At 37.9% G+C, this 12020-nt stretch overlaps 1 protein-coding gene across 1 annotated transcript; it reads right to left on the bottom strand.

Annotated features, from left to right (window-relative positions):
- Positions 1–1623: 1623 nt before the first annotated feature.
- LOC104509764 (coiled-coil domain-containing protein 170-like) lies at positions 1624–7529 on the bottom strand (the record flags this gene model as incomplete). Its single annotated transcript, XM_010151810.1, has 5 exons — positions 1624–1662; positions 2780–3016; positions 3869–4111; positions 5338–5511; positions 7329–7529. Coding segments are annotated over 5 exons (894 nt in total), but the record flags the coding sequence as incomplete, so codon positions are not given.
- Between the last annotated feature and the right edge of the window lie 4491 nt (positions 7530–12020).

Below are 12020 nucleotides of genomic sequence, written 5' to 3' on the forward strand. Positions count from 1 at the left end.
AAAGATGTTAAACAGCACAGGTTTACATCCATTATATGGATGTAATCAGTCCCTGTGAACATCCTTTTGCCACCAGTCATTATGCACACCTTTTACCCATTCTTATTGAAACAAATGTCAGCTGTGCTGGTATTTATTTATATTCTGAAATATGCAATAATGATATATGAAGTCAGGAAGGTCTTCTGTTCACCCCACAGACAGAGGAAATCCAGTATAGAGATCGGCAAACCTACACTTACTCTTGTAAAATTTCAATATATCCAACGAATTTCCCACTGTACATGCATTTTAGTAATCTCTTTTTTAACCTTTCACATAGAGCTTCACCTCCCTATGGTTTTCACTCTGTGGTATGATTTAATAGTGCTTTGCACACCATTTTTTAAAATGGTTTTATATGTGTACCATACACCCAAGAATATGTACACTTTGTTGTTATTTGCTACAGCCACCAGAGCTGACTGTTAATCCTTGAGCAGACTGGCAGTGTTATCACACCCTGATTACAGGGCTTCACTTCCAACAGTTCAGATCCTTTGACAATGTGCATTCTCTTTTTTTTTTTTTTAAAAAAGGAACAAAACACAGACATGCCAAAGCTAAATTTTCCTCTTAAACTTAGTAAGAATTAATAGTCTAAAGAGCAAAGAACAACCAGCAACAATGTGTTAAATCCCAATTATGAGCTAATTGTAAATTATTTCAATCCAATCTTAATCTCGGACTTCACTTGGGTATGTTCTGCCTTTCTTTAGGATCACAAGACAGATCAATGTCTTCATCAGCTGGCAGTAGTTCAGTTCTGCATACTTTCTAATTCTGACAGCATGGAAAACAGCCACACAATTTTATGATGTTATTTAACATTACACATAGTGATATCCATGGAAAGCAGAGTATACCTCAAAACAACATGCAAACACATGTACAAGCAGTCACCCTGGCCACTTTATAAACTCCATCAGGCAACAGCAATCTCAGTTTCTGGTAGTTTTCTTAACATGCATACACACACTGATGACATGGCTGGGCTTATATTCACATGAAATACATATGCACGTGCTCAGAGAAGTATTTAACATCTGCGTTTGCTACCTTGTATAAAGAGTGAGAGAAGTCTGGTTTTGTTTAGCTTCCCCAAGAAGAAAAAATGAGAGAGCCCAAAGCAGGCGAAGAACTACATGAGGCTGGGCATAAGGAAGGACTTGTCCTTGGATTAATCGTTCAGGAGAAGTCAGGAAACAGACTTTCACATTAATTAGTGAGAATTTAGAATGAATTCTCTGATTTAGGAACAGTAGCTTTATTTTAAGGACAGATTTTAGCTAAGGAAACTGTTCATGCACAGGAGAGTATGCTATGAATAGTGCTAGCAGTTCTCATATTCTCAAATGCCATCACTACTAATTAGCATGGCACAAGTACCAGCCCTCAGTTTTGCAGTTTTGCTCCCAGTTTAGCAGGATAGCTCTTCCTGCAGGTGTTTGAAACTTTCCTGTGATGCAGATAACCGTGGATGCTGGTGAATTATAAGCTGACATTTTTCTTTCACTAACCCAGACAGCCTGAGAACTACCACTATGCTGTGCCTGAGCATTCTGCACTTTGTCGCCCACTTACCTCACTTTTCACGTGTTCTTCCAATTTGGCCAAAAAACACTGTAACAGTATTTAAGAGGCTTGAAAAAACTTGGGTTCAGACAGTAAAAATCCAACATTTGAGTGCGTTTTAGCAAGTACTCAATGTATGGCTTCATGGAATATTTTACTGAATATAATTCATACCCTCTGTCTGCAGGACGTTTTGTTTCTTCATGAGACATATGAAGAAATTAAATTTTCCTGCCAAGTTTCTAAACTTCATTATAGAACAAAACAGCGCTAAAGCTTTCCAGGAAGAAAAATCCACAGGTTGTTGTTTTTTTCTCCATGTGAGCAAACCAATATTTTTCTAGACTTATTTTTTGAAATAGCATTCTTAAATTTCATCCTGAATCATTGCCTTATATAGCGTAAAAATTTTAGCTGGAAAAAATTAACGAAGTTCAAAGCAGTTGGAAAAAGGAATTTAAAATTACACATTATTTACTTCAAAGAAGTTTCCCATTGGCTTTCAACAACTGTGCCATCTATAATGCTACAAAATACAATATGTTGGGCAATTACATATATACTTCACAATTTTTTTAAATTGGAATGTAACACATTTATTAATGCATTTCCCACAAACTCCTTATACCCTCCCTAAGGTAAGTTACCACAGAAATTTTTCTTAACAAAATTTTAACAAAGTTATGCGACACAAATCAAACCAAAAGAGGTACAGTCAATATTAAGTCCAGTTTGTTTAGTTTGTTTGTTCGTTTTTGGTGGGGTTTTTTTTCAATTTTTTGATTTTTTTCCAACATTCTTTGAATTTATGGCCTGTATATGGTAACATGTAAGTAAGTTTTATACCCAAGATATATGGAAAAAACATATCTTGAAAAAGATCTGGGATTTTAATGCATTTTTGTATTTGTGATGTATTAATTTTGCAATGAACAAAGAAAACAATCCCTGTATTTATTATTCTTTCTCTTACATGTCTAACTTGAGGAATATTTTGTCTCTCAGAAGCATAGCTTCCACACTAGCCCACAAGTGTAGGCTAACATTTTCTTGTTTGATAATGTGCACAGAAGTCTTCAGCACAGCGGGACAGGTGCTCCAGCTGTACCACATTCTTATACCGTAGAGTGACAAGCCAGCATTTGCCAAATACCCAGACACCTACCTGTCTCTCTCTTTTTTCTAATTCTGCAAGGGTTGTTTTAAGCATCTTCATCTCACTGGTAACTGCTTCTAACATATTCTTGGTTTTGTCTTTATCTTCAATAGCTTTACGTTCCTTTAAAAGCAGTTCTGATTTAACAGAGGTAAGCTGTTTCTCAGCCTTTTCTTTCATTCTTTCCAATTTGCCATGAGACTTACTGAGTTCTTCTATTGTTCTGCTCTGCTCCAAAGTTTTTATCTGCAACAACAAAGTAATATCACATTTGTCACACTTTTTCATCTAACATGAACAAATAATCAGGATTATCAGGAGTTACCAGGAGTAAGCACTTTAATGTGGTTTCTTCCAGGTTCCTGGTGAAATCACATATATGTGTGAAATAAAAAGTTATTAAAGCAGACTGACTGTTTCAAAGACAGTTAATTCTCTACAGGTTTTGTGAAGAGAGGTAACTAGACAGACAAAACTGCAGCGAGACTCTACTCTGCTAGCCCCTGGAAAAATAGTACGAAAAAGAGTTGCCAAGTGTTTTGCTGGTAAAAATCGTTCAGTTGGAACATGCACCTATTATCTATTTCACTCCATCAGCCACAAGACACAAACTCACATAAAATCCTATCTTCCAGCAGAGGCAAGCTATCAATGAATGCAAAGTACTTGTTTTCACCTGAATGAAACTTATGACTGCTGCAATGTAAGAAAAAACAATAAGAATGACAATTTAGCATCTTGCCTGTTTTATGCAGGAAAAAAAACAAACCACTTTTTTTACCCCCATACTAGCAAACTAGATCTTCTGTGAGCAACATATGGGAAAATATAAGATTACATCCATAATTACCAACAAGGGATGCATATATTGTATTTTTCTTTCACTAGCCTGAAAATGTACATTGTGCTTTACAGCTGCTGCTTAGTTGATCAAGACAAATCGCAGAATATCCAAATGGTTACAATATTATATTTGCTTTCCCCAGCTAGATGTATTTGAGCAGTTCTCCATGAACACATTTATTGTAAATGAACTTCGTTTGTATCCAACTGGAATAGAAAAACAGATAGAACTACAAATGCAGCCTTTTAACTCACCTTAAGTTCATTAGTTTCAGACAGTTTGGCTTTGAGATCAGTATTTGTTTCCCTTGCCAGATCAAGCTGCTTCTGTAACCTCTCTATCATCTTATGTAACTTTGTGACAGCGAGGTTGGCCTCATCCCTCTCCACAGCTAAAGCGGTCCTTGCTTGCTTCTCTTCTTCCAGCTGGGTTATTTTCTGCCGCAGAAGCTTCGTGTGCAGCTCTTGGCTTTCAAGCTTTTCTTTCTGAGTCTTCAACTAGTTTTCCAAACACAAGGATATTTGAAAAAAATATGTGGAAAGACCACAGTACTACACAGATTGTTTTGCAAATGCAATCTCCATGTTGGGTATTTAACCTGAACTCCTATTCCTCTCTTGAAAACTCTGTAAAGTCCTATAAACATATATACACTAATTTGATTCCTCTTATATTACTAATTCATGGTGCTTCTCCACCCCTGAACTTGCGCACTACCTTTTAGAATGAATTTACATATAGACTGCACACTCTTTGAACATAAACATTAGTGCATCATTCATAGCATCTCAGATTGTCTGAAGTATAAGACACTAGTCAAATGCAAGAGGCAACAGAGACTCATTAAGGGGACAGTGGTTTCAGTGGTGGTAGTTTGAGATATTTCCATCTTTGATCAGCTAGTTAAAGCCAGTGTGCAAGAAGGAGAATCAACATACAGAAATAAGAAAGCTTTCATTTGCTGCTCCAACACAAGGTCCAGCAACTTAGTTTTGTAATTCTGGCACTCAGGGAGCTGCCTGTTTTCAGTTTACCTGAGCTGAGCTGCCAGGCTTTACATCTGAGGAGTATTCAAATACATACAAACACACTCCCTGCTAGAGAGGCAGTTGCTCCCAGAAAAATACAGTGTTGTTTTAAACCTTAAACAGACCTTATTCTAAGCTCTAGACCATTCTGATTTTTCAGCCAAAAACCAGAGGATTTCACTGTCCTAACAGGATGGCAGAGGGGTGTCTGACCAAATTTGAACAGATTTGCTCCTAAAGGAGCACAGCTTTCGTTGGAAACGTTGAAATGCCTTATGAGGTATAACCAATGTCCTACTAGTTTCTAGAGAAGTTTTTGTAAGATGCCCCCCTTCACCGCAGATCCTTTTAGATTCAAGTATCAATGGTAGTTGTTCACAGAAGTATATTATAAATGTGTATTAGAAAGTAGACATATATACACATATAATCAAGCATAGCCCCATACATTTATATAAGACATTGTGAAAAGCAGTATCACGTATTTAACTGACTGGTGATTTTAGATGTTTTAATATGCAGTCTGTTTGCACAGTTTGCAAATGTTTACGATCTTTTTATATAATGGACATCTTCGAAATTCTTATACATATAAGAAGTTCCAATCTGCTGCCTCTACAAAGCCACTGTAAAAATATAGCCGTAACACTGTTTATCTTTGACACAAACAGCAACAGTATGTCTTTTTTGCTTACCTTCCTTCTTAGACTGTATGCCAGAGTCTTGTTTTCAATCACGGCATCACCTTCCAGTTTCACTAACTGCTCTACCCGGGCTAGAATCGCATCCACATTCATATCAAATCCGACCTCTGCGGCTAAGCTATCCAACTTCATCTTCTCATTAAGTTGCTCCAGAAATTTCAGATACTAAGATAAGATGTGGAAAAGTGGGTAAAAGAATAATAAAACTTCATTAAAAGTCCTGACGTATAATTTAAAAGCAATTCCCCCCACACCAGCACCCAAATATACGTTGCCAAGTCCGCTATCCAAACAAAATAATGTACTGAAAGGGTGTGTTTATAGTACACACTCCTGAAACAATTGCAAATTCTCCATTTGTCCCTTCTAGTCAACATTTATTCTGTTCATAAATCCCCAGACCCACTGTATTTATATTCTTAGCAAGACCAAATTGGTTTTTGCTCCTCTGCAGTAAGATCACTAGGTATGTGTGTCTGCTTCTGACTCCAGTTCCTGTCTGTAGCTCTGCTGCTTCACACAACCATGCATGGGCAGGGAGAAGTTAGGAAGGACAGCTACATCCCAGCTAATTGCAAGTGCTGTGATTTCCCACTGCTGTGAGCTCTTAAACAGATAAAACTGGTACCAGGAATGCAAAACCATGTTGTTTGAGGAGATGCAGGAACGTTAACATGGTTGATCTTTTGCCCTTCTCAGGAACAGCAAGTTTTAGAGATAACAGTTGATAATTTACAAATTGCTTTAGAGATTATTTTAATTGCATCTTCATCTGTTTTACTGATGTGAACACATACAGATATCAAATATTGTTTAATCTGTTTTTTCCTTCTTTGATCCTGCCCTCATACCTCTTAAAACTGTATTAGTTCCCTGGTCTTGTTTAGCTTCCTGCAAAATCCAAAGCTCTCCTTCTCACTAAGAACTACATTTGCCTTGGTTTTCTCTTACTTCTGTTGCATGTCACAATCTTTGCAAAGAAACAACAAAGGAAAAAGCAAACAAAGCAAAACAAAACCAAAACACACGAACAAACAAAAACAACAACCACCCAGTCCCATAACTGTTGCTTGAGCCAAAGGCAATAAAAGATAGCAAGAATCTGTTCTTGTTTCATGATGCTTCTGACTCAAAAAGTTAAAAACAGAAGCAGCAAAAGAAACCACTGAAGCTGTTTATTAACAAAAAACTATCACAATAAAAATCACTTTATTGCAGCAAAATCTAGAGAGAGATTAAGAAATTAGGGCCACATAGAGGTAGCAGAGAGGAAGAAAAAGCTCCGTTTTCTGGTTTGTCTATGACACAATAACTTTCATGAATGAAGCAGCCACTACACTGGGAGAAATTTCATTCATGAAAGTTATTGTATCATAGACTAATGCAAAACAGACAGCACCAAATTGCTTATTCTTTGCAAATTCAACTTTCCAAGCATTGGTCTTGGCCTGGTAACATGCTACTACTTTGTCTTTCTTAGCTGTATTGGATGGCTGGTTTAGCTTTCCAGGTACTGTGTCATTTTTCAAACTCTTAGTATGTAAATATATTATAGGCTATCAGTGTGTTCATTCATACAATTAATTAAAAGATCTTGGTAGCCTTGATGGTCTAAGGATGCAAAAGAATCAAGGACTGTGTGCAGACCAGATGACATATTAGAAAAAGAGAGACAGATCAGGAAAGCTTTGAGATGAGAGAATCCTTGAAGAACCTCTAATGTATTTACAGATACTTCTTTTAATGTTTCAGGTTAGGGGTTTTTTTTTCCCCACATTAAATGGACTTTGTACTCAAAAGATTAGCTACTTTTTCCAACTAAAATCGCTGGTCAAAAAAAGATATTACTACCCCCTACATGATGCCTGACCTTGCTGACTTGCATTATTTGCAGTACTGTAGGCAATACTCCAGGTGATTAATGCAATACAGTTAGCTGTATCTCTGTCTTTTATGCAAAATAAAATAATGAATGCAACTACTTTTTTTTTCTCTAGCTTCAAACCATCTTGCATCAGATCTACAGACAGTAATTCCTCTTCCAAGAGTTTTAGTTGATCCTGGAAAGTCTCAGAACATTCTTCAGCTTTCCTGCTCCTCTCCAGAGCTTCTTGGTACAATCTGGTCTGATTTTCCAAAGCTTTGGTCAGTTTAGCTATTTGAGTTTCAAGCTGAGATACCATCTAGGGAGCAAGCAAACCAACAAAACGTATAGGTTAGGTGGGTGTGGAAATGTTAAATATGAAAGATGCTTCCTCAAATTATTGAAAAGAGGGGAAATATCTATCTTTAAAATACACTTATTTAAAAGGACAAGAAAAGAAAAACATGCTGTGATCACCAGGAGAAAATGGCAGAAATACTCACATGAGAGACAACCAAGAGTGAACAGCAGAAACCGTATTTAAGATGACTCAACTGACACGCTCTAAAATAAGCCAGTAAAATCACTAGTCTACTGGGGGGCTGAGTGGAAAAAACAGATAAGTGATTTAGAACATACACACAGCCTGTAGGTGAGAATGTAGATATGGATAACTAGATCTCAGAGTAGTGCTTCCCAGCTGTTAGCTGTTAAAGGGTGTTTAACCAAAAGATTTGGCTAAAAATATAATAATAATATTTTCTGCAATCTAGTCAAAGGCTGAGGCTAAAAGAATAAAATATCATAACAAGAAACTAGACTAACAATTCTGAAAACAATTCTAGCTCTACACTGTTAACTTTGCAACACCTACATACAATGTAATTGATTTTAAGTTGTAAAGTACTTACTCATTAAATGCTTGAAAGCATCTGATTACACTACTGCCAAATACTGACAGGCAGTTCTATCCAAAAAAGTGGCTTTCTTTAAAAAAACTTACTGTCACATAATTATTTGGTTTCATAATGAATTACGTTGCATTTGTAACTCATTGTTCAGACACTCATCTCCAAGCAGTCTCTTTGGTTTAAGCATCTGTTCGCCTCCCGTTAATAAAATGAAGAATCAGCAGACGAAACCCCCATTAATTTTAATGGCACAGAAAGGTTTCCAAATTAGACTGCAACTAAATACAAACAAGTTTGCACCCAACCTGCCTAAAAACCACTGAGAAATTACTGCTGCTCGTACAGTGGTAGAAAACACACTAAACAATAATACAACTGCAAGAACCCACACACAGAGTTTATGCTTTTCTGCATCACGTATCACGCAGCAGGAAAAAAAAAGCAGCTTTCAGTAAGTTGTGCCCTCAGAGACGCACGGCGGCCGGAGAACCCCGAGCCCCTGGACCAGGCTGCGGAGCGGCCCTGTGTGCAGCCCAGCCACGTGGGGCTTCACCACGCTTCAGGGGTCCGTGAACATAAGGCGGTGAAGGTTCAATACCACCGAAGGTGATACCACAAAAGCACCAGACTGTCAATTTATCTTCCAGAGCATGCTGGAGTAACTTTCATCCTTCGCTTAGGGGCAATCAACAACTCAGGGATTTCCTAAGAGTTGCGCCCTTATTACCCACCCATGCCTGTACCCAGAAACAGAGGCTGCAGGTTTGGTCCTCCACAATTTCCTGTGCCAACGACTTGTGCAACACTTCCTGCTTTTTGTTTTAATGTGGATGCCAGATAATTTCAAATGAAGACCCTTTATTTCTTGCGTTACAAGGAGTTGCACATGCTCATTTCCAGAGGCAGCTCCTACCTCGCGGGCAGCAGGGTTCATCCCTGCTGCAACTACATAACCCTCACTAAAACCTTCCTGAACTTTACTTGTCTCTTGTGCTAAGAAGAGGCCAGGTGCAAGCACCAGGCCCAGCCCCACCAGAACAAAAAGCAGGTTACAGCTATGCAGTCAGCAGGGCATCTCCCTCACCACCCCAAAAGTCACAGAGAGAGGCAGATGGTGGACTCAGGATGAATGCAAAAAAGCAGTGTGTAGGATGGAGTTACAAGGTCCTTCACATCATAGGGGCATTTTTTCCCCCTCTTTTCCAACATAACAACTAAATATTCTCATCTTCTTAGTATTATTTTGGCAATCATTAAGCTATACTGTTCTGGTATGGTAAGATGTTATCTTAAACTTCCACTGTTTTATATGGAGTACCCATACACACACACAGACACACGTGTGTACCTAGTACACATTTTTTTTGGATTCCTACCAGCTGAAAAGCGTTAGACTTGCCACATGTCTCATCACTGCACTTACAACTTGCATTTTGCTTTAATAAATTGCACTCACTATCCCAAGCTGAAAAGTTCATGTCTGTTGAGTCTTTCCTTGCATGGAACCCTCTAGACACTCTCATGGCCCTTCCCAGTATTTCAGAAAGCCCTTTTTGGAATGAAATTATCATAACTGTGTGTGCTACTCAGAATGCAGCACATTATTATACAGTGGCATAATAATTATGGTTTTCATTTTTTTCTCAACTTTTTGCCTAAGAATTTCTGTTATTCTAGTTGGTTGGGGTTTTCTTTTTCAGCCCTAAATGAGTAGGGATATTACTCTGCTTTTATCAACATTTGATTTAATTTCCCAAATTATTTTCCACTCAATTCTTTTATTTGGAAGGATAAAATGGATAAATCCATAAAAACTAAATATGCATTTATGACATTACCATAAAAATCATTATGAAACAAGAACAACAGGATATTTTAATGGGAGCAGTAGTAGACCCTAATCAATTTGGGCATTAAAGAGTCTGTATATCAATATGCAATGACAAAAACTGACAGAATTAAGATAATCTACAACCAGATCAGGATAGGTAATCAGTTTCAGTCCTATGAAATTAATTTGCTGCAACAGATCTGCAACAAAAGTTGTCAAACAGAAAGGACCTGAACCCAGAGAACTCATAACCAGGGCTGAGCTCTGGATGAACTGAGAACATCTGCTTGCCTCGGACTCCAGGTGCCCGTGAACCCTCCAGTCTGCTACAAATAATAAATGACAAAAACAACCAAGAGCTGCCCAAATATATTCAGATGATACACATCTTGCTACAGCTGCTGAAAAGATGATTAGAACACTGATTCAAAGCAGTTTCTTAACCCTGAAACAGAATACCTATCACTGGACATCGTCAGAGAATATGCTAATTTTTTTTCAAATGAAATTACAATTTTTGCTAATGTTAATGCTAAGGTCTAGTGTACAGACTGTGCCTAACTCTGATGTCCTTCAGATACCAAAAATCATCATTAGGAGACATAATCTTCAAGGGCATTTCAGATTTTACAGAAAATATGACTATAGCAGTTGCAGTGAATAATTTTCTCACAGGCTTTTTACAATTTAAACTTTTCCCAGCTGTTTGACAGGTGACCGTGCAGAGGTCAGCCAGACATAGCTGACCATGCTTGGGTGTAAAGATGAACATTTTGCCAGTTCATCTCGCGTCTACAATCCTATACACAAAATTCCCAGAGCGAGCTGCAGTGATGATGTAAAAATGAAAAAATAAAACCTGTTTGGAGAAGGTTTCAAAACACTCAGACAGGGAGGGCCCTCATTTTCCCAGATTCTTGCATTGTCTTTTCCTGACCCCACTAATCTAGTTCACAAAGTCCAGTTGCTTGCAGTAATGTCCTGACAGGAATGAAACAATCCTTACTCAGAGAAAGACCTAATTGTAAGCACCCTCCTGTTATACGTTAGCGCATTCATTACCATATTTAATTGCCAGCAGCAAGGCACTCGGCCGCTGGATTCATACCCCTGGCTGTCCTGGCACTGCTTCTGGATTGCAGCCACGGATGGGCTGTTTTGAAACAAACTATGTTGAGCACCAGCAACACCGCCAGCTAATTTACCCTGCCCAAGAAGTTTAATGACTCACTTCCGCGAGTCTTTTACTTAAGGCTGCCCAGTTTACTGAAAGGTCTGTAAGAAATCCTGTCTGAGAACATTTAACCCTTTTCTTGATTGACTGATAGTAAAGCATACATATCCTAACAGTGATGTTATATTCAAATCCTGGAAAGAAATTCACCCTGAGATGCAAGAGGAATCAGATTGACACCTATATACCAATATGTAAATTCCTTATAAATGGAACCTTAGAAAATGGGGTTTTTCATTCCAGTTTGCAGAAAGAAAAGCAGCTCATGGTATAACAAATTTTTGATTATAAAGTCTATGTTCTATTAGAAACAGGTTCACAGGCATATAATATTGCCATTTTAGCTTGGTTATTTCATAGCACTTAATCTTAATGCAGAAACTCTTCTGACAATAGATGCAAGAACTGCTTCAGAAGCAACACAGTTCACTCTGGGGCCATGCAAATAAGTCTTTCCAAATGAGTAAAATGAGCAGTAAAATATCAAAGCTTCATCTCAACATACTTAGCAAACACAATCATCCACAAAACTTCATCATGCAACTACAATGACCAAATTCACCTAACAGTATTAAATTTAAAGCTAAGATTTATGGTTCAGGAAACTGAGCAACAATTTTTTTTTTTTTTTTTTTAAGAGAGGACTAGCATTTGGGGGAGTATTGGTAGAAGTATAGCAGGCAATTGCTGTATTTGCTAGCAGAGGCAGAATGCTAGGCTAGACATACCTGACATAGCTCCTCTACTATATAAAAACAAACCAACAAAAGCTGGCAACTCTAAGAGCAGCATCTTAGTTCCAAAACACAGATTTAGGCACTGGCAGACTGGAGT

Source organism: Eurypyga helias, unplaced genomic scaffold, assembly GCF_000690775.1.
Source record: "Eurypyga helias isolate BGI_N326 unplaced genomic scaffold, ASM69077v1 scaffold12755, whole genome shotgun sequence".
NCBI classification, from domain to species: domain Eukaryota; kingdom Metazoa; phylum Chordata; class Aves; order Eurypygiformes; family Eurypygidae; genus Eurypyga; species Eurypyga helias.